Source organism: Aricia agestis, chromosome 21 (genome assembly GCF_905147365.1).
Source record: "Aricia agestis chromosome 21, ilAriAges1.1, whole genome shotgun sequence".
In the NCBI taxonomy this organism is placed as follows: domain Eukaryota; kingdom Metazoa; phylum Arthropoda; class Insecta; order Lepidoptera; family Lycaenidae; genus Aricia; species Aricia agestis.
Window position 1 is genome coordinate 6,196,128 of NC_056426.1, and position 23,574 is coordinate 6,219,701.

Sequence of the window (23,574 nt, forward strand, 5' to 3'; positions counted from 1 at the left end):
TGACGAAATTCTGGAGTCGTTGGCTCTTGGGTTACGACATTTATAACTTATATCATCGGGTAAGTACTCACATACGGTTTTGCTCGATCGAGCAATCACGTCGAGCAAGACCCGCGGCTTGGGCTTTCGTCCACACATCCAGCATTGCTCGAATATTTTACTCTAAATCGATATATTTAATTCGATGCGAGCCTTCTAGCTGTGAGTTTTGCGGCCCACACAGTAATTTTTACTCGATTTGGAGTAAAACTATCGAGCAAAACCGCATGAGAGCGCTTAGCATTACACTACATAGTTTGACAAAAACGATGATGATGGTGACGATGATTCTGACGATAATGATGACGTATTCAGTCCAGTAATATCCCGGCGGCGTTGCCAGGGTAAACAGTCGACTGTCGCGATGTCCACCGATATTAGTTCCGCTGGAGCGTGAGAGGGGTCTATTCTCGTTATTCGAATCTGGCGTGAATCGGAAGCGATATCGCGAGAGTCGGACTGCACTTCAAACGGGACTGCAGTTTATACGTGGGAGAGCCATGCTTCGGCACGAATGGGACGGCTCGACCGGAGAAATACCACGTTCTCACAGAAAACCGGCGTGAAACAGCGCTGTGTTTCGCCGAGTGAGTGAGTTTACCGGAGGCCCAATCCTCTACCCTATTTCCTTCCCTACCCTCCCCTATTCCCTTCCCTTCCCTACCCTCCCCTACCCTCCCCTATTCCCTTCCCTTCCCATCCCTACCCTCCCCTATTCCCTCTTAAAAGGCCGGCAACGCACCTGCAGCTCTTCTGATGCTGCGAGTGTCCATGGGCGACGGTAGTTGCTTTATATCAGGCGACCCATTTGCTAGTTTGCCCCCTTATTAAAGGGTCAAAAAGCCCAAATCCTGTATATTAGTTTCTATCCGAAGCCAATACGGCGTGGGATAGTTCTATAAGAGTCTACGACAAAATGCTTTTGTCGTAGACTCTTATGGTGGCCAAAGGAAGATCTTCCGACCGAGCGAGGTGTTATGCCCGGTCGCGTATTGCCAAACTGTATACTGACCCAGACGCCCATAGTCTGTACTGAACTACGTCGCGCTCATTGAAAATTGGAGCAAAGTATATACGAGCTCAGACCAATCTGAGTAGGTATGCACTTTGCTCGCTTGTATGTAAAGCAAACTGTGACATGCGAATATCTGTAACTACCTATACAATGTGTTTAATAATTTCCCGTATATTCTTGTTATGTTGTTGTGTGTGGTTGTTATACCTATCCGTGAAACTGAACAACTTTCCCTAAAACATACCTATAGTGAATTATTTTGGGTTACAACGAAAGAAAACCCGTTGTAAGAGTAAGTATTTTGAAAAATTTGAACTGTAAAAATTTGAACTGTAACAATTATAGGTACAGGTTAAAAAAAATGTAAGTGTTTCCAATGACAGTATTTATTAATTTTTCATAAGAAAGATGTACTGAATGACACAATAAATTGTACCTATTTGTAATCGATGTTCACTGAAAATAATAAAGGGTTCCTTCAATCAACAACAAACAAATAAATTAATGAATCAAGAACAGAAAAATGTCATAATTACTATTTTTGTTTTTTGCCTGTATTGTAACATCGAATTATGGCTTTTACTACATTTCTTACTAAAGGGGTCACAGATAGGGGTCGATATTGAAAAATAAAGTGTCTTTAATACATAAATTTGTGTAATCATGTATAATCATAATTAAAGTAAATGTAATCATTAATCAACTACAACTGACAAAAAGGCGTCAAGGTCGCAAGCGGCGCAAGTTTTAGAAGACAAGGCAGGCATGATAGCGCGCCGCGCGGGAATAAAAGAGATAAGATATGTCTGCACTCGCGTGCATTTTGCTCTAAATTATCGATGCCATATTACATACTACACCAGACGCCGAAAAGTATGGACGTCTGGACTCGTATGTATTTTGCTCAAGTATTTTAAAGCAAAATGTATTTCGATTCAGACACGCTCTGAATAGGTATACAGTTTGCTCTTCAACTATAAAGGCAAACTGCGATCGAACTCAGAGCAACCCCGGTCTGGGTCAGTATACAGTTTGGCAATACGCTGCCCGGTCATGCCGAAGGCCGAAGCCCACGTGATACATCTCAGCTGTCGTATATATACCGACGCGCTCAGAAAACTTCGATAGTGCGATGCAGGAATGTTAGGCGAATTGTGGGTACCGCCACAGTAGAAAAATGAAGAACAACACGTTACATAATATTATTTGATATTTCGCAGAAAACATCTCATTATGCAAAAAAAGTAACACCATAATACCAAAAAATTCAAATAAAAGAACGCTGCTTTAATATTCCAAAGAGGAATATTTAAACTCATGATCATTTAAAATTAAAACTCCGCCTGTCCAAAGCAATTACGATAAATTTTCTCCAGTGAAATTTCGTCTTCGTAATTTCGTACGAATTTTCCTTTAGCTCGTAAAATTCGGGGTTTATAAAAAGGTGGAACATACGTAGGGTGTAATGGAAAAGGCTGGTAGTATGTATGTAAATTGTATTTACTTAGTTAAATAAAATTATCAGGGTGAGCGAAACCTAGTATATCTCACAACATTTTGTGGTACACTTTACGGAAAAACTATTCACGCCATTGATTTGTGCTTTAAGACTCTCCCCCTACGGAGATGCCGTAAGTCTTATAACTCATAATTTGAAAGCTACAAAATTATTATAAAAGATAGCAATAATCTTCACCATAATAATTATGAACATTACTTTCTCCGTTATTCATTTCTTATTTTGTTTATTATACTCATGATATCAGCTTCCAAAGTAATACCTTATACCAATTTATATAAATTCAAGCATAGGTACATTCAGTATCTCCTTAGTATTTAACAAATTACGTTTATTTGAAACACACGCCAATAGATCGACAATTTCATTAACTACATATTTGCCGTTTGAAGTCTTTGAGGCCGTTATGTGCTAGCACAATCGTGCTGAAGCATACATTATTAACTCTTGTTTTATGAAAATAGCTCCACTTTTTCACCAGGCTCACAGAATATCAAAGGAGGTAGGAGTTTCTTAATTTAGTGCGGATGAAGTTTCAGCCTTCAGAATCCGTATCCGTAATCCTAGTTTGTCTCCATCTAGTGCGTATATCTCTCTCTTTCTCACGGTTGCAAGAATTTCATTTATCTTTCGTCTACGGAAGCGTTTGATTGCTACTTGTATTCTTAATTGGAGAGCATTTATAGAATAATAATCTAGAAGAAAGATAATTGATATGTTATGATGTCGTAAAAAGATATTGATTATTGTCGTAATATTATAAGTGATAGATGATGTTGCATTGATTTTTACGGGGGAAATATGATAAGTGCGACATAAACTATGTCCTTTACCGGGACTCAAAATATCTCCATACCAAATTTCAGCAAAATCTGTTTAATGGTTTGGGCGTGAAAAGGTAACGGACAGACAGACTTTTACATTTATAATGTTAGTATAGATGTCACTGCTCACTTTCAAAAGGATTGATGTCGATGATGCAAGCGAAAAGAACAAAAATGATTCATTTGCCGGCCCATGGTGTACGCGCATCACGCACCCTCACGCTATGAATACAAATGGTTCTACAGCTGATTTACTGGTAGTGTCACATAAAATCCAATTTTATCCGGTTTATAATGTCCATTAAACCAGATAAAAGTGGATTTTATATAGTTTATAGTGGAAAAATAGCAGATAAAGTACCAGATAATCTAGTTCTGTTGCGTGTAAACGGTTATTTGACAAAATGACGAGTACTATAACGGCGAGACCGCACTAAGACCTGCTAAAACGACACGACACTTCACTTTCCATAGAACTGACGTTTGTAAAACGTCAGATTTAAGGTTCAAGTTGGAAGCCGGCTACATGAAGCGGAAGTAGACGACGTGGCGTCGCGACACTACTGGTTTCTATCTATTTCTATGAATAATTGTCGCTAGCTTCGTGTCGCTTGCTGCGGAGGATGTTTCATAGAAATACATACAAACCAGTAGTGTCGCAATGACGTCGTCTGCAGTTGTCGCGAGTCGCTCGGTTCCAACTTGTACCTTTAGGTTTGTAAAACATTAGTAAAACATCAGTTGGATCATAAAGTCTGCCGTCGACAAGTGCAGAATGCAGATGCAGATGCATTTCTAAATTTTATTGTATTGACATTCTCGCTTGAACAAAGTCTGTCAATTCAATACAAATTTAAATATGCATCTATGCGTCGCGTTGCGGTCTGAATTGACCCTAAGCAGTAAGCGTTGCGGTCGAAACATAAAGAGAAACGAAGGCCTGAGCAAGAGAGATCTCACTATCAGTAACAGTGCGTGGTAAAAAGGGACATGTACATGACAGCATCACTCTTTTTTTGACGTCCAGTCGGCACGTGCCCACGTTGACAATTTAATCTCATAGAAATCACGTTCAATCATGCTTGTGTAAGTGTATACGTACACATATTTTTACACACAGATGAAACCAATTTCGGTTAAGTTTGACAGCTCGAGATTGTTGCTCTATTCCGCTAGGTATATTAACTTTATGGGTCCGAATTGACCCTTGATTGTCACGTCTCACGACGCGTCATATTTAAAATTAGTTTTCATAACATTATGTTTAACCAAGCAAATCGTATAAATCCAATTATTTCCCAACTAACCAAAACTGTAGTTATTTGCATTTTGATTTGATATTTTGATATTCTCCAATTCCGAATATTCCTGCTCATTTCGGTAACTGCACCTCGTCCGTTATTATCATCATATTTATATCAGGGCCGGATCAAAACGCACTTGTAGCATGTGCGGTACCCGGCTGGAGGCTTACCCGGTTGCCAGTTATAGCTACCACCGGTAGAAATGCGAAAGTAATAGACAAACTGTGGACATGAAATTAAGGTGCCGTTCCGATCTTTACCGCGGCTAATCGCTACCGACAAAAATTCAATTCATTTTAATTGAATTTTTGTCGGCCACTTTATGACATACTTACTATACTATATGTCATATAGTAGGATGTTACTACTATACAAAAAACACATTTGACGACTTGACGCTCCGCTTCGCAGTCGCCGGTCGCGCAGGTTTGCCCTAAGCTTAATTATAATTATTGTCAGTCGAGAGTAAATCAAAAATCGTAGAAGACTGTTACGGGCCCCGCACTTACTGAATACGGCCCTGATAATTTTGGGTTTTGCCATTTTGATTTGGTGTGACAAGTTTATCCGCGCTATAAATAGCCGACCTTCTCCGGCTGATTGTAATTCTGCGACTTTCGCCATTGTTGCGGGCGCGTGATCATTTTAGTGATAGAAGACTACTAAACACTTTCGGAAGTGTCATTGTGGGAATGCCGACAGAATTATAATGATTTTTACCGAAAATAAGGTAAATGGCAACGAAATTTATAATAATTTATACGAAATTTATATTAATTTATACCTTTTAGCGAGTTTGCTCCCGTGACGAACGACGACGACCCGTCTGGCGAACTTTCCCTATTTGACACCGTTAGGGGTTGAATAAAAAAAATACTTTTTTTAACGTCTAAAACATTGGAAGAATACGTTTGTAATATTTCAAGTGTCTAAGCTGCTTTTTTATCAGCCAAATGCCAATTCCCGCCGAAGCATTGCTCAAGTGAATGAGCTGAAACGTACGGCCTTACAGAAGATCTGAACATCTACAGGGTGTAACAAAACTAAGTGATAATACTTTACTGTAGCAACACGGAAAGAGTAACCTTTTTTTCATCTTTGCATGGAAATGTATGAGGAGCGGGAGTTTACCCAATGCCCGTACAAATCACCAAGAAATTACTCTTTCAGCGCTGCTACTTTCACAGTGAACTCTATATAAAAGGGCGATAGACGTGCGAGTAAGTATGCGAACTTATGGCTCGACGATCTTAATCGCCTGTGTGTCACCTAAAGTTCGCGTACAAGATTGCCGCGAAAGTTCGCCGTCTTGGAATTTCACTCGTAGCTCGTCTCGGCTCGTACGTAACGTCTGGCAAGCTCGTGAGTCGTGAGCCATTCACGTGTGTCACTTAAAACCCGCATACTTTAAGTTCGTGTACGTCTATCAGGCACTTAACACTTACAAACCTTAAAGTATTATCACTCAGTTTTGTTACATCTTGTTTATTGAGTTTTTTTAAAGTTAGTAGCCTGCTTGGACTTCCAATAGTCATCTTATCAATGACGCCAGTAGTTTACTATGCCATATAGAGTCGGCTATGGCAAGGCTAATTTTAAATGTTCTTATTGTTTCGGACACAATCGTTTTGTATTGTCATGTATTTATAGATCGTTCCTAGTATGGCTTCCACTAGTAACTTATAAGGACACCTACGTCAAAGGTCTTGCTAATTTTGTGCAAAGTATAGGATTATGAAAATTAGAGTCCGAGCGTAGCAGAATCTATATATTAATACGTGAGAGAAAAACTTTGTAACCCTTTTTACGAAAAATAGGTGCATGAAATTTCGCACAGTTATAGTTTATATGGTGAAGGAGTGCATCGAGCTAATATTATTTTGAAATTATGCTTTTATCATATATATTTTTAACAAATAAAACGTTACACACACTACGACACTACTACTAGGAAAAATGACAGATTTTTGAGTGACAAGCCTATACATACGAATTATACTCTTTTATTTATGGTTGAAGTCTGTTGACAACAAGTTGACTAATTGAAACTGGATTATTGTTTTTTTTTATTTAATTTTAGATACTATTAGACAATGTTTAAACGGCCAGTCTGAAATCAGCTTAGTCCCAGAGCCAAGAATTGAAAAAAACTATGATGAAGTGAATATTTTTTACAAAATATAGGTAGTAGTCCTAATTTTTTTTTTATTTATATATAAAGTACAACCACATCGTATACATTTTTTACTTACAACTAAAATAACAATTGGTATTATATCTGATGTTACACGACAATATTGTTATTAATGCTATGTACACGACAGCTACGGTGTACATAGCATTAATAACAATATTATGTATGTATTCTGATATTAAAATTTCAACAAAACAATTTAAACTTAAACAAATGAATTTTAGCCTTTAACCTTTTTAGTAAAACAAAGTACATATTTATCATTATACACATCTAGATCTTTGATACTATTTGTTTTATTATATTGAGTAAATATTTTGGCCATCGGAGATTATAACCCAAGATTGGTTTTGCAGGGAGGTATATAGAAAGTCTTAGTTATTTTTTTTTCTAGGATATTTGTATGGTACATTCAGTGTTATACGATCATGAAGACTATTGCATTTAATTTTCCCATTGATAATTTTATACAGAAAGCATAATTCCAATAATGTTCTTCTATTTTTAAGGTGGTCATAGCAAATTTATGCAAACGTTGTTCATATGGTTGCCGATGTGAAAATCCGCTAGTGCCATATGCTAGATATCTAGTAAAAGCTCGCTGTATGTTTTCAATTCTCTGAGAATGCACTACATAATAAGGACTCCAGACTATAACCTATTTGCAACGACCTAATGTCGTTGCAAATAAGGTCGAATTTCGACCATTGGGCGATCTCTAGTTTTTCTAAAACTTTTTAAAATATATTTAAAATCAACGTCAAACACTGATCACATTCTTCAGATAAACCATCGAAATAGAATGGCGTATGGAACGATAACTTTCGTACATTTATTTTATTTATTTTTTATTTATTTATTTAAATCAGGCTACGTAGGCCCATACAATATATACCCTAATGACTAACATACATACAATTATATAAACTTAACAACTACACATTATAACGAATTAACGGCGACGTGACGCGCGCTTCATTCCGTAGTCTCCCCCGGAATCTTCGGTAGACCACATCAGTCGGCCAGAACTCCTCCGCTTCAAAGGTCAGGAGAAGATGTCTTCATCTCATATCATATTAGCTCTAACAGAGTTTCGAAAGTAAATCTAAATCGTATTACGAGGCTGTTTATCTTCGTGGTGTTTGTGTCTTCAACCTATAACCTACGAGTTCTAGACAGATACAAAAATCTACGGTCTAATAACTAATTACTAAACAACATTTACGGTCTAATTAGTGAGATTGTTGGCTTAGTGAGCTTACTAACATCCACGGACCTTGTAATTGGATAAAAAATTATATTATAGGTGGATTGAATTTGTTATAAAAATAGCGTAAAATCCATACTTCCATACTAATATTATAAATGCGAAAGTGTGTCTGTCTGTCTGTCTGTTACCTCTTCACGACCAAACCGCTGGACCGATTTTGCTGAAATTTGGTATGGAGATACTTTGAGTTCCGGGAAAGGACATAGGATACTTTTTAGCTCGGAAAATGTACGGTTCCCGCGCGATAAACGAGTTTTGGCGCAACAGAGTTGCGGGCGTCATCTAGTTTATTATAATCTCTTAAATTTCAGACGCATAAGTTTTGTTTAATGGCAACACCTGCAACTCCGTTGTGCCAAAATCCGTTTATCGCGCGGGAACCGTACGTTTTACAGGGACATAAAGTATCCTATGTCCTTTCCCGGGACTCAGAGTATCTCCATACTACATTTTAACTAGTTAAATCGGTTGAGCGGTTTGATCGTGAAAAGGTACAGACAGAATATATATTTTTTATGAAATAAGGGAGCAAACGAGCAAACGGGTCACCTGATGGACAGCAACTTCCGTCGCCCATGGACACTTGCAGCATCAGAAGAGCTGCAGGTGCGTTGCCGGCCTTTTAAAAGGGAATAGGGTAATAGGGGAGGGTAGGGATGGGAAGGGAAGGGAATTGGGCCTCCGGTAAACTCACTCACTCGGCGAAACACAGCGCAAGCGCTGTTTCACGCCGGTTTTCTGTGAGAACGTGGTATTTCTCCGGTCGAGCCGGCCCATTCGTGCCGAAGCATGGCTCTCCCACGTATAAATATCTCATTTATCACATTAGTAGTAGGACTAGTAATAGTATAGGATACTTTTGCCATTATATGCTACTACTTTAGTCACTTTTTTTTCTTAATTGCAAATCCAATCCACACAAACTGAGCGTTTTAAGTTCTTATCGTTCTAAACAACCTATTTTCATCAAAAAAATCCATTCACGCTATGAGGGCACTTTTGAGATTGAGAGCTCCCATACAATCTATGCGAACACTAATTAACAATATTTTACGCAAACGAAGTCGCAGATACCAAGCTAGCCCGCAGACAATTCTTCAAAGACAGCCGCAAAGATAAAGGAGTCCCAAATCCCGGGAGTCAAGTCTAAGCCATGCCAATTGCCAACAAATTTAATCAACACTCAAATTGAAGGGCTTTAGTTGAAAATTATATTTACCGAACATCGACGTCCTATATCTGAAGATGCATCACATCTTATATATAAAAATGGATTTTCAAATGTGTTAGTCGCGCTAAAACTCGAAAACGGCTTAACGGATTGGGCTGATTTTAGTCTTAAAATATTCGTAGAAGTCCAGGGAAGGTTTTAAAGTGACACGAAGTTCACCGGGACAGCTACTATTGTTATATAAACTAAGAAATTTAAAAATTAAAATAACTATACTTTTCAGTACTTCTTAGTCTTTCTATTAATTATTTTCAGTCCAACTTAGCAATTACGCTGATGATTACGAACATACTTTGTTAAATCAACTCTAAATAATCGGCCAAGTGCGAGTCGGACTCCTGAACGAACGGTTCCGTACCGTTATAGAGCTAAAATAGGCCAAAATTGTGTTTTTGTATGTAGCCCGCCTTAAATATTTTTATTTAGATATTACTATTATTTATTAAAGTACACATATTTTTAAGGAGTTTGTAAAAATTTCAAGTGCCTACCTGTTGCTGTTATTGATATCGAGCAAAAAAGGCAAAAAAAAAAACATTTTTGTTGTATGGCTTATGCTTCCAGTGGTTTAAGCAACGCCGAAATCCCCGAACATGTATCTATAAGAATTCAAAAGTTCTATTGGGTACCTCCGGATCCAGGGTTCGACCTGGTGCCAAATCTTACTTTTTGGTAGCATTTACCTCGAATGCTTCAGAAAAGTCGAAATCACTATATGCTTTGATACAAATTTCAAGGAGTCCTCTCGATTCCTCATGGATCCCATGATCACATTACCACTTTTGTGATTATGGTACTAAATTCGAGCTAAACCCTATACAACACAAAAAGAATTTTGAAAATCGGACCATAAACGACTGAGTAATCGTTGAACATACAAAAAAAAAGATACATACAGCCGAACGTATTAGCTCCTCCTTTTTGGAAGTCGGTCAAAAAGTGAAAAAATTTTTGGTCTTTCAGCGCTGCAACTTTCATAGTGAACTCTCTATAAGGAATATGTACACACCCTAAAGTATTATCACTTATTTTTGTTACACACTGTATACATAATAATTCTTATAGATGTAGATTTCTTTCCAAGTTCAAGCAGTGAATTAACTCTATTAGCAACTCAATCAAAGTTTAGCATTTTAAACTCCACTAACTGCCGTAAAATCTTATTATTATTTTAATCGAAGATTAAAGTTGCTGTAAAAATACTTTAAGGGGAGGTTATTCCTAAATTAGCAGGTCGATGTCTGTCAGTGCGAATATCGACGTAAATGACATTAAAATAACATTCATATCAGCGCGCCTTGTACAGTGGCGGTTACGACGCTCGCCGCGTCCATGATAGGGCGAAATAGGAGAAAAAACCTTTTTACTTAGATAAAAAATAGTATAAGTAAACATGTATCCGTACATTTCCCTGTAAAATTTTAATAGTAATCGAACTATCCAAATTATTTTTTGATTGAGTCCCTGTAAGTCCTATAAAACTCAAAATGTTTTTAAAATCGAGGTTGTTTCGGATTTTTTTTTATCGAGTAATTTTTTTTTTTTATGAAAGAAGGGGGCAAACGAGCAAACGGGTCACCTGATGGAAATCAACTTCCGTCGCCCATGGACACTCGCAGCATCAGAAGAGCTGCAGGTGCTTTGCCGGCCTTTTAAGAGGGAATAGGGTAATAGGGAAGGGTAGGGATGGGAAGGGAAGGGAATAGGGGAGGATAGGGAAGGGAATTGGGCCTCCGATAAACTCACTCACTCGGCGAAACACAGCGCAAGCGCTGTTTCACGCCGGTTTTCTGTGAGGACGTGGTATTTCTGCGGTCGAGCCGGCCCATTCGTGCCGAAGCATGGCTCTCCCACGTATTTTATTATAAATTATCTGTATTGTGTTTCTAACCATAAAAGTCACTAGTTAAAAGATGTATCTATACATGTACATATATTTTTCAGTTTTTTTTAATGACGCTTTCTTTAAAAATTACTCATTCTAGAAACGTGAATTTGGAATAACCTAGCCTTAACATAATATCATGTTTAGCTTACTTGGCTTCGAGACATTGTCACAGTATAGTAATATTAGACCCTATTTTTGTGCCTATGTCATATTGCTATACTGTGACATTGTTATGAGTAAAAACTTTACTTTTCTGTTTTCTAACATAATATTCATATGAGATCAGAAATACTTATTAGAATTATTATTTTTAACAAAAAATTAAAACCGACTTCCAATTTCCGGTAAACAATAATAATTTTTAATGAACAAAAAAGTGTTAAATAATTCTTACTTTTTAATGTGCCTTATGCATAACTCTCCTAAACCTCAACTGTTTCTATGGAGGCACATTAAAAAGTAAGAATTATTTAACATTTTTTTGTTCATTAAAATTATTATTGTTTACCCTGGAAGTCGGTTTTAATTTTTTGTTAAAAATAATAATTTCACTCTTTTTAGTTATATTTAATAAGCTGGTTTTTTGTACAGACTAATGTGTTAAGCTTAGTGACTGGATCCGACAGCTCGCTCTTGATCAAGCAATGATAAAATTAATGTTCATACGCCTGTCCTTAAAGGCTCTAAAGTACTGTTCAGTGAATTTATTTCTATCATTACACTCATGGAAACTCATCAGCTCAACATAATATAATATTATGCTCAAATATAACTATAATTATCGTTATAAATTTTAAGAAGAATAACATACCTCATAGATCTTATGATCAAATTGCTAACTTGGTAACCTAAACACCAAGATCGAATCATTTACATTGAAATAACATTATAATTTTGTAAATCGTTCGACAAATTCGGGTTTCGTTCTTGAGGAGTTCCCTCCATTACTCATGGATGTATGGTGGAATATGGTGATGATGATGATGAATAATGAAATTTGCATAGTAGTATATGCTTTCAGTTCTTAAGACAACGCCGATACCCCCAAACATGTATCTATAAGGAGTAAGGAGTTCTGTTCACCACCTTCGAACCATGGTATATCCTGGTGCAAAAACTAACTTTTTGGTAACATATGCTTTTTTTTTTTTTTTTATGATTAAGGGGGCAAACGAGCAAACGGGTCACCTGATGGAAAGCAACTTCCGTCGCCCATGGACACTCGCAGCATCAGAAGAGCTGCAAGTGCGTTGCCGGCCTTTTAAGAGGGAATAGGGTAATAGGGGAGGGTAGGGAAGGGAAGGGAAGGGAAAAGTTGACGGTAGGGAAGGGAATAGGGTAGGGGTTAGGGGATTGGGCCTCCGGTAAACTCACTCACTCGGCGAAACACAGCGCAAGCGCTGTTTCACGCCGGTTTTCTGTGAGAACGTGGTATTTATCCGGTCGAGCCGGCCCATTCGTGCCGAAGCATGGCTCTCCCACGTAAAATGCTCAGAATACTTCATATGAAACCAAAAAAATCATATGTTTCTACTTGAATTTTGAGGAGTTCCCTCGATTACTCATGGATCCCATCATCAGGTCACCACTTTTCTGAACATGGTACCAAATTGGAGTAATACCATATACAACAAAACAAAAATTTTGAAAATCTGTTCACAAACGGCGGAGTAATCGTTGAACATACATTAAAAAAAATATCCACAGCCGAACGTATAACCTCCTCGTTTTCGGAAGTCGGTTAAAAAATCGACGTAAAAACATTAAAATAGCTAGTCTAGTCTTAAATCTATATTTTGATGATTTATGTGTACTAACACATAAATCATCAAAATATAGATTTAAGATTGATCTACAAAGAAATTTAAATACTTACCAAGATTTTCAACTCAGTTTTTAGCGATGAATTATTATTATTATCTAACATTTCTTAAGATTTCTGCTCTATTATTAGACTGTCTTCAAAAGTATTTCTTTGTCATATTTCCATTGTTCGAAGGATTAACAAAGGATGAAATTATCAAATTAGGCTTTCAACTTAAATCTTAATTCGCCTTTAATTATTATTTAAATTTCTAAATGTATTGGCGAATTAGACTGAAGAAAGCGAAGCTCTGATCAACGAGGACTGTCTCCAGATATTTTAATAGATGTCTAGATTGATATAGTTCTTTTGTTTAATGTCTAATAAAGTTTTATGTTTGTACTTGTTTTGTTCGTGTTCGTATTTTATCTATACTAAAAATATTATAAATGTGGAAGTGTGTCTGTCTGTGAGTATGTCTATTGTCTGTTAACTGTGATTGACGCCAGACTGATGACCGAAAAGTACATAATAGAGAAATGATCAGTCCATCAATCCGTGGGTTAGACGTTCAGTTTCGCGTCAACCTTCACCAGATTGATGGACTGAACTGATGCCAGATTGACCATGTAACCGTTGTCACTGACAATAACTTTAACGAACACGATTCGTCCCCCAGGCACCATGTACGGGCTGCCGCTGATGAACATAAGTTAACAGAATACAGCACGTGCGTTTTTCATATAGCTCCTAGACTAGATACTAATTATTATAAAGGTCAATAAGTAATGACCACTGACGCCACCTTGGGCTTATTTTGACTTTAAAGTTTAAACTTTAACAACAACCATTCGTCTCCCAGGATCTAGGTGCCATCTTAAAATGTTGAGTTTAATAACCTTAACAATAACCCTTCGTCCCCCAGGCACCATGTATGGGCTGTTACTCGAGAACATGGCGGAGTACATCCGGCAGACGTACGGCGAGGAGCGGTGGGAGGACATCCGGCGGCAGGCGGGCGTTGAGCAGCCCTCCTTCTCCGTGCACCAGGTCTACCCGGAGAACCTCATAGCGCGGCTCGCTAAGACTTCGCAGGAGGTACGTTGAAGTCCCTGTTAGGCTCACGCTGGGGCAAAGGTTCGACTAGCCATATTTTTTGCCTAAAGCCGGTAGCGGCGTTAGGGGTCGACGCTGGGCGACCGGCCAGAGCCCGGATAAAAAGGGGCTTTCAGCACTACCAGCACCGTGGGCACCGAAAAAATCTCGCCTCTTGGTAGTGCTAAAGCCGGCACTGCCTATACATATTTAGATCTATTGTTCTACTAGCTGCCGCCTGTGACGTCGTCTGCGTGAAGGCTTTATAAGCACCAAAAGTAGGTGATAGCGTGATAATTTGTAGCACCTAGTACATATTATTACTGTATTTAAAAATAAATTAGTTAAAATTAGATTATGTCTGCAAAATGAACGTAAAATTAAAGGGTAGGCGGACAAACCAAATATGAATAGACAATTTTACTGTAACGTGAAATTGTGAATAAATTGCGAAAATGTAAAAAAGTCACCGCAATAATTGGAAAACAAATTACATTTTACATTTTACAGACGGAATGTCACAAAACCGAAAAATTACAAACGCAACAATTTTCGTAATTTATTTTCGTGTTTTTCTTTCCTCCCCTTTGTTGGGTGCGGAAATGAAATTTTCAGAAAATAAACATTTTCACCACCAGCAGGTACGAATATTGGGAAATGTTTACGAATTAAATCAAACAAAAAGAATATAAACTTTTGACCCTTATTGCCAATAAGCTTAAAATTCAGCCAAGTTCGAATCGGACTCGGGCACGAAGGGGGGTACTTGAGAAAATTTCAGCTATCTAGCTATCGCGGTTCTTGAGACAGACAGACGGACGGACAGACATTGATGATCGAAGTCTTAGTAATAGGGTCACGGTTTTATCCTGGAGTGACATGAAATTAGGAAATCACGATCCACGAGTGATATTTATATCACTTCATAGATCTATTTAAGTATCTATGATCTATTCGCGTTGATTTATTTATTGTTTTGATGGATCTCTCTGGAATATAAATATAAAGCTGGGCGTATGTCCTTCTATATGGCGATTCTAAATTCAGCTATTGGGGTCATATTTTTATTATAAGTATGCGGATGACTTTTAAGTTTTAACTGATTCTACGAGTAATGATTTCGCAAAGTATTTTAAATACTTATAATATCTAATATCTATGGACGCTTCACACCACGTCAGTCTGGCCCGCAAGTCCTTTACGTACTTATACGTGAAGGACTTGTGTTACAGGTACCAGACCAAAATACACATCCAGACGCGGGAACATTGAAAACTTTTTGTTCCGTCGTCGGCGGGATTCGAACCCGCGACTCCCGGCTTGAGCTGCCACACACTCGACTAATTGAGCCATAGATGTCGTCTACTACTTAATCAACTTATTAGACGTTACGCGGATCCACTCGCATAATTAAAGAAGTCCGTGGAAATCGTACATTTTCCTGCAAAAAGTTGTCTTTTGTAAGGGAAAATTTATGTGTGGACAAATCATGAACAATTGCTCCCAGCCAGTGGCGTAACAATTTTTTTTTTTAAATTATATATACAGCCACATACTTAGGCAGAATATGCTACGGCTCACCAGTTTGGGCAGATAGGACTACGATAGGTGCAGCCCGACGTAAACTTTTACAAAGCCAACGTCTCGCATTAATATTCCTATGTAAGGCATATAGAACGGTCAGTACTGAATCACTTCCTGTCCTGTCGGGTGTTTTGCCTGTAGACTTAGAAATACAGCGCCGAGCTGTTTTATATTATAAAAATAAAAAAAATTACGACCCCAGATTTCTTAAGCATGAAAGACAGAAACAAAGTAAGTAGATTATTCGAACCGCTAGATATAACACTACAAAAACTTATATGTGAGTGGCAGGATCGGTGGGATAACTCAATCAAAGGTCGGCACCAGTACAATTTCTTTCCTTCGGCACGCAAACGACTCGCTATGCATTGGATAGAAATCGATCACTGCGTTGCTCAATTCCTAACCGGTCACGGCAATTTTAAAGCTAAACTTTATGGATTTAAGTTAGTTCCGTCTCCTTTTTGCGAGTGCTAGACTGAAGATAGCCCGCAAGAACAAACTTCTCGTCACATACTCTGAGAATGTGATCTCTGGCATGAGGAAAGAACCGATATGCTAAACAGCCTCCAATGTATTTTTAGAGTCGTATACTACGATGATCTCGTAGGCAGCGCAAAGAATTTTCGTGCTTTCAAACGTTTTTGTCATAAATACTATTGGAAACAATCCAACACAAGCTTGTCAGTTTAAGTAAAGGTCATTTTATTAAGTAGGCTTAATACAATTTAATTATTTTCCCGTGGTGCTTCCCCCTTTATTCGGACATTAAAGACACGAAAATTTGGCTGTCTCCCGCTTTGCTTGGGGAGGGAAACTGGATTTCTCCTACTCCTCCTACCTTTCTTCTGATTAATTTAGTTGCGGGTCCCAAGATAGATTTAGCTTGTCCCTCGGGCATCCCTGAGATCATATCAAAGGGTTTTCGTGGTTGGTTACCACTGTTGATCCTGGCGACACAGGAGTTGCAGTGGTGGGAATGTGTGGTGGGCCAAAGCCCGTTTAAAAAAAAAAAGTCCATTTGCCCGTTTTTAAGTGGCGTAACTATAGGATGGCAGGGTTGACAAAATGCCTAGGGCCCCCCACCCAAAAGGGCCCCGACCCAAGAGGCCGTGAGGTCAGAATTTTTTATACATTGTTTTATTATTAACATGATGATATTTACTGATAGGGCCCCATCAATTTTCCACCGGCCCTGGGTGTTATAGTTACGCCACTGCTTCCAGCGAACTGCTAAGCTGCAGCTATAGTGAACTCAATATAAGGGACACATAGTAATAAGTTAAAAAAAGTTCAATTTTTTTTATTTGCAACCAAGTACATAATTATAGAAATCAACATACCACCATACCATTTATACGTGGGAGAGCCATGCTTCGGCACGAATGGGCTGGCTCGACCGGAGAAATACCACGTTCTCACAGAAAACCGGCGTGAAACAGCGCTTGCGCTGTGTTTCGCCGAGTGAGTGAGTTTACCGGAGGCCCAATCCCCTACCCTATTCCCTTCCCTTCCCATCCCTACCCTCCCCTATTACCCTTTTCCCTTTTAAAAGGACGGCAAGGCACCTGCGGCTCTTCTGATGCTGCGAGTGTCCATGGGCGACGGAAGTTGCTTTCCATCAGGTGACCCGTTTGCTCGTTTTCCCCTTTATTTCATTAAAAAAACACACACTCATCACTTTGTTTCTGTGTCAATTAACAATTTTGGGTCTAGTACACAGTAGCTTTAGCAGTTTGTGAGATTGGCGCGTTTAAACAAACTCTGCGGGGCTAAAATGGTCGCTTTGAAGAATCATATTATGAATCATGTTATGATTCATTCTTTTAAAATCGCAAAATGCAAGTCTGCTTGCAATTCATATTTATTAATTCGTACTAATTTGACATTTGTCACTTTGACAGTTTTGACAATTCATTTGCTGAATTCATTGAGAGGAATTGCTAAATGGTACCATTTTAGCCCCGCTGAACAGATTAATTATAGAATATCTAAGATAGATTATTATTGAACTGTACTACATACATAGCTCCTATGATATATTTCGACACCGATGTCTACTGAATTGAGGCCCATCACTCAACTGAAACCACAAATTAATATCGAAGGCTTTGGGGCGGACGATTACATTAGGCCGGCCGCTTTAATATAAATTATAATATTATGTGTGATCAGGGGCACGGTAGCAACATAGACAAGTCGGACCCAGTGCAAGGCACTACCAGAGAGCGTGAGTACCTGTAAGCTTTATCATTAGAACGCGCTAAAAACTCAATGTTAACTCAAAGCACTATATATAAATTTTCATTAGTGTAATAAACTAGTGCCATCCAAATTTGAAATGGCTACTACACGCAATTTTTAAATAATAATTTAATAGTGCTTCCATTACTTCATTTTTTAGGGTTTCGTACCCAAAGGGTAAGACGGGACCCTATTACTGAGATTTCGATGTCTGTCCGTCTGTCCGTCGGCCGTCCGTCCGTCCGTCCGTCTGTCTGTCTCCAGGCTGTATCTCAGGAAGCGCTATAGCTAGACTTCTGAAATTTTCACAGATTGTGTATATCTGTTGCCGCTATAACAACAAGTACTAAAAACAAAATAAAATTAATATTTAAGGGGGGCTCCCATACAACAAACGTGATTTTTTGGCCTTTTTTGCTCGATATCAATAATGGCAACAGGTAGGTACTTGATATTTTAACATTAGCCCTATTTAGATGTATTATTAATATAATTAATAATAATATTAAAATAAATTAAAAAATTTAATCCCATACAAAAACACAATTTTGGTCTATTTTTGTTCTATAACGGTATGGAACCCATCGTGTGCGAGTCCGACTCGCACTTGGCCGATTATTTTAATTATGACTTGTTTTCGATGAATAGAATTAAATTGTGGGTGGCACTAGTTTCACCTTGCCCTTAAACATTTAAATTTATAGTAGTACAAACTTACCCAGTTTTACTTTCAATTCTTTACCTACTAGAAAAAGCGTTTTAGTGGGTACACCGCGAGATCACAAGCAATTATAGTCTGATTTATTTAAATAGCGCCAAAAAATCCAGCCTAATCTAACAATCCAAATCTTTGGCTACAACTCTATAAACCATTATAACTTTAAACTTGGACTGTGGGTTAAGGAATTATAACTTTAGGGATGGCGGTGAGACCTCATCCATCACAATTTGGGGATAACCATGAAATGGGTCTCCTCCATTTCAGTATTATAATTGTAATTTAATGGTGTTTTATATATTATTTTAGTAGATTTGGTCCTCTTCGTTCTCGGAGAAATTCGTTTAGCGTGCAAAAATTGTGCTAAACTAATTCTTAATATAATTATGTAAAATTTATATTTTAATGGCATAAGCGTGAAGAGTTGACCAAAAACTTATTTTTTTTAAATTCTAGCAAGAATAGAAAATTAAATTATATCTGCAGGACGAGCTTTTGCCCGCAGCTTCGCTCGCGTTAAGATATTGTATTATTATATACAAACTTTCATCCCCTATTTTAACCCTTTGGAGGTAGAATTGGTCAAAATCACGGAGCTAAAAATCCTTTCTTAGCGGAAGCCATATCATCTACCTGCATGCCATATTTCAGCCCGATCGGTCCAGTGGTTTGGGCTGTGCGTTGATAGATCACCATGTCAGTCAGTCAGTCACCTTTGAGTTTTATATATATAGATTTAGATATTCGTACTTATAGAAAATTAAATAAGATCAGGATTCAAGCAAGACGGAAATTGCAAAAAAAAACGAAAAGTACAATTTTTACTAAAGTACTTTTTGCACTTAGAGACTTTGTATTGGTACGACGCGCGACGGTACAGAGATGGTACAGAGCGCTACGAAGATGTTTTCGCGAGTAAAAGATATTATCAATATGGCAATTTTAGGCTTATGTATGTTCTGAGTTCTGCAGTCTACTGTAACAAATCTTTACAATGGTAAAATCTTTTCATACTTTCATGTGATGACGTTATGACTCATGCTTATGGTTGAAAATTGAAATGACGACTTCCCAAAGATTTAAAAATAAAATAAAATATCTTTTTATTCAAAATAGGTATCATGAATACACTTTGAGCGTCGTAGAAAGAACGCAGACATGCCTACCCATGAAGTTAATATACCGAGGGGAATAGAGAAACAAAGGCCTGAGCAAGGGCCTTTATACGTGGGAGAGCCATGCTTCGGCACGAATGGGCCGGCTCAACCGGATAAATACCACGTTCTCACAGAAAACCGGCGTGAAACGCTTGCGCTGTGTTTCGCTGAGTGAGTGAGTTTACCGGAGGCCCAATCCCCTAACCCCTACCCTATTCCCTTCCCTACCCTCAACTATTCCCTTCCCTTCCCTTCCCTACCCTCCCCTATGACCCTATTCCCTCTTAAAAGGTCGGCAACGCACTTGCAGCTCTTCTGATGCTGCGAGTGTCCATGGGCGATGGAAGTTGCTTTCCATCCGGTGACCCGTTTGCTCGTTTGCCCTCTTATTTCATAAAAAAAAAGAGAGGTCTCACTATCAGTAACACTGCGTGGTAAAAAGAGACATGACAGCAGCACTCTTTTTTTGACGTCCAGTCGGCACGTGCCGCACGTTGACAATTTAATCTCATAGGAATCATGTTCAATCATGCTTGTGTAAGTGTATACGTACACATATTTTTACACACAGATGAAACCAATTTCGGTTTCGTTTGACAGCTCAAGATTGTTGCTCTATTCCGCTAGGTATATTAACTTTATGTGCCTACCACGGCCACCGGTTCGGGAACTAACCCGGCGAGAAGAACCGGCGTAAGAAACTCGGAATTCGGATTTCGGATACGTCATAGAATAGCTATGTCCACACTGTGCACTTTCATCTTAAATGTTCATCATCTTCTTTCATTCAACTTTCGTATTGGTGCATTCAATAATTGAATGCGTCAACGAAAGCAACGCCAACATTGTCATTTTTTTTTTCATTTTTGTTTAGTTGCAACTTGCAGTGTCTGTCAGCTTATTGTAACATGTGCGACCAACGATATCAAAATACTTAGATACGACGTATGCCGTCAAAACTGTAGCAATGTTTTTGCATGCAAAATGTGTATCGAGAAAATATTGTCGTCCTTTTTTGTCTTACAGTAATAGCATATACTACTTTCTCTTTCGCTCATTTTACGCTTTAATCGAATCGAGAAAATATTGTCGTCCTTTTTTGTGTTACAGTAATATCATATACTACTTTCTCTTTCGCTCATTTTACGCTTCGCTTTGATTTTTCTCTTAAAATGGAAGACAATAATTTAAATATTAATAAAGTCTTAGTAATTACGTGCGAAATATTACACCTTTGGCTTTATTTGTATTCCTCGTTTTGTTACTGCACTGTAGGAAGGCACCTGACGGCATTCTGGAGCGAAATGTAGCGAAAAACAACGCGGTAATTAATGAATTAAACACGTCCGGCTGTTACCGCGTCCTAAAACACACTGCTCTCAGATGAGTGAGCTCACTCATTTCGAGGGTGACACATTTTAGCGCTGACGATTGTATGGAATGTCTTTTCTAACGTTCTAATTCTATGTGTGCGACGAGAACATTTTACTGGGTGGAATATGTGCGCCGTATTTGGTTTGTACTTTGTGTATTATTTGTATTACATTAATTGTATTATTGAGTGGTATTATTTGGTCATAAAAATTCCAGAAAAAAAGAGCAAAACGAAAGTTTTGGATACGGTCAGATGACACGGGCATGACTCAATTGCACTGTTGACTGTGCTATAATGATGCATGCGTTAATGAACAAAAAAAAGGCACAGTGTGGACAATGGACATAGCTAATGGTAAGCAAAACGTAGGCGGTACGGCGTTCTAAAAGCATTTGATTCAAAAATTTAAAATATATAATATACAGGGTGCAATTAAATTATTAAACCTTCCTGCCAATTTTTTTCCAGGGCTTAGACGTATCATTAGGAGAGTCCATTTAACCGAAAAAAATTTGATGTTATTTTTTTTTATTAAGTACATATTTTATCCCATTTAAAATCGTTGCAGAACGGTCACTCGCGGCGCGGGGGAATGAGCAGGGGTGACGCGGGGGGAAGCGCGCGCGCGGGGGCACGTCACGCGTGGGCGACGTTTCATGTCCATGAATTGTAGTGTTTTTTAGGATAATTTTCGGAAGTTATTTCTCAACATTTTAGTACTGAGTGATTATAAAAGAAAAAATACGTTTTTATTTATTTTTAATAAGGATCAATATATCAAAATTTGGCAGGAAGGTTTAATTGCACCCTGCATACTTACAACTTGGTTAAATACCGTTTTCTACATAGGACTAAGTACTAACTACTAAGGTTTAGGCTTGGGATCAAAAAGCTCATAAAATATACCGTTTTATCATAATGATATTCTAAACAAGTACTAGGGACACAGAAGAGGACAAAGGGTATTTTATCTTTAAAGAATTACTACTCTAGGGACAGAAATGATGGCTTTTCTATCCCTCGTCAACTCTAGATGGCCATCTTAAAATAATATGACAAGTTAATGTAGCATAAAACATAATATTACCTAAGGGAGAAAATATACAAAACGACAGAAATATCCACTATCCCCCTTTTTATTCATATTAATACTAAGTAATAATCAGTGACGGATTAGCCCTTAATCAGGGCATCACGTCTGAGGGGGCACCAGAAGAGTAAAGGTTCAAAGACCGATTCTAGTTGAGATACGGATAGGGGGGCACCACAGGCATGGATTGCTTAGGGCATCAAGTAGTCTTAATCCGTCACTGGTAATTATATTATAAATGCGAAAGTGCGTCTGTTACCTCTTTACACTTAAACCGATTTTCCGGGAAAGGGCATTAATTTATCCTCGAAAATGTACGGTTCCCGCGCGATTAGTTTATTTCTGCGCAACGGAATTGTTTGAGAGTTGTCCCCACAAAGTTTTATCTTTGCCTTTAAAAAGTCTTCATTTACAAGTTTCCTGATATAAATAGTTATCGAATGTAACCTTACTAAGTACCCTGTTAGTACTACTTTGCCTTCGCGGACGAAATGAATGAATGCCTCTCCTCTCACCCCACAACTCTGAACTCTCTCCACGTTTAGTTATGAAACTCGTTACTCGTTAGCATTAACGACCAATCGCTCTTGTAGGGGGGGGCTGCTGCCCCACCTTCCCGTACCTCGATATGCCCATGGAAAGGACTATAATAAATTACTCTGTGGAAAGGACAGCATGGCAGTATTTTGTAACACCATAATAAATTCCTTAAGCTCTCTCTAACTTAACCTATTACGCGTAATGAGGAGTTATGTTTTCCGAAAACGACCCGCAGAGTGTCACAGTAAAATGCAATGGATCGTAAAGTAGAAATTAAAATTTACGCCGGTTGTTAGAGTGCCGAAGACTTATATCGCTGGATAAGCCAAAAGAAAACTAAAGCTGAACTGAAAACGAAATTTTAGACTGATAGAGGTATATTCATGGTCGTACCTACCCAGGATTTTAGCTAGAGGGGGGCAGCATACCTGTTTCGTGAAGATGGTCGGTTTGGTATATTTCTGAGGGTAAGTATATTGAAACAAAAAATCATGAAAATTGACTTTATTTTATCTGACTGAAAAGATATTTTTTTCCAACACTTCATTTTGCGCAGAGTAGGTAACACGTTTTTAATTCCCACTTGCCAGGAAAATTAACCCTGCCTGGGTACGCCCATGGGTATATTCAACGCGTAGAGCTACAGATTACTAAATAAGCTATGGCGTAGCTACTTGTAGCTA

The 23,574-nt window shown here is 38.2% G+C and overlaps 1 protein-coding gene and 1 long non-coding RNA gene across 3 annotated transcripts in view; one reads left to right on the forward strand and one right to left on the reverse strand.

Moving 5' to 3' along the window:
* Positions 1 to 1,901: 1,901 nt before the first annotated feature.
* On the reverse strand, positions 1,902 to 20,591 carry LOC121737757. Its single transcript, XR_006037185.1, has 2 exons — positions 20,558 to 20,591; positions 1,902 to 2,097 (listed from the first exon to the last, which is right to left on the reverse strand). It is a non-coding gene; the product is annotated as an uncharacterized LOC121737757 (long non-coding RNA).
* The window catches only part of LOC121737756 (soluble guanylate cyclase 88E), a 42,948-nt gene continuing 24,294 nt past the window's right edge, over positions 4,921 to 23,574 (forward strand). For both annotated transcript variants that reach the window (XM_042129446.1, XM_042129447.1), the window contains exons 1-2: positions 4,921 to 4,925; positions 14,014 to 14,186. In XM_042129446.1, the coding sequence (XP_041985380.1) occupies positions 14,019 to 14,186 (168 nt within the window). In that variant the 5' untranslated portion in view covers positions 4,921 to 4,925; positions 14,014 to 14,018. The remainder of the gene's footprint in view (positions 4,926 to 14,013; positions 14,187 to 23,574) is intronic.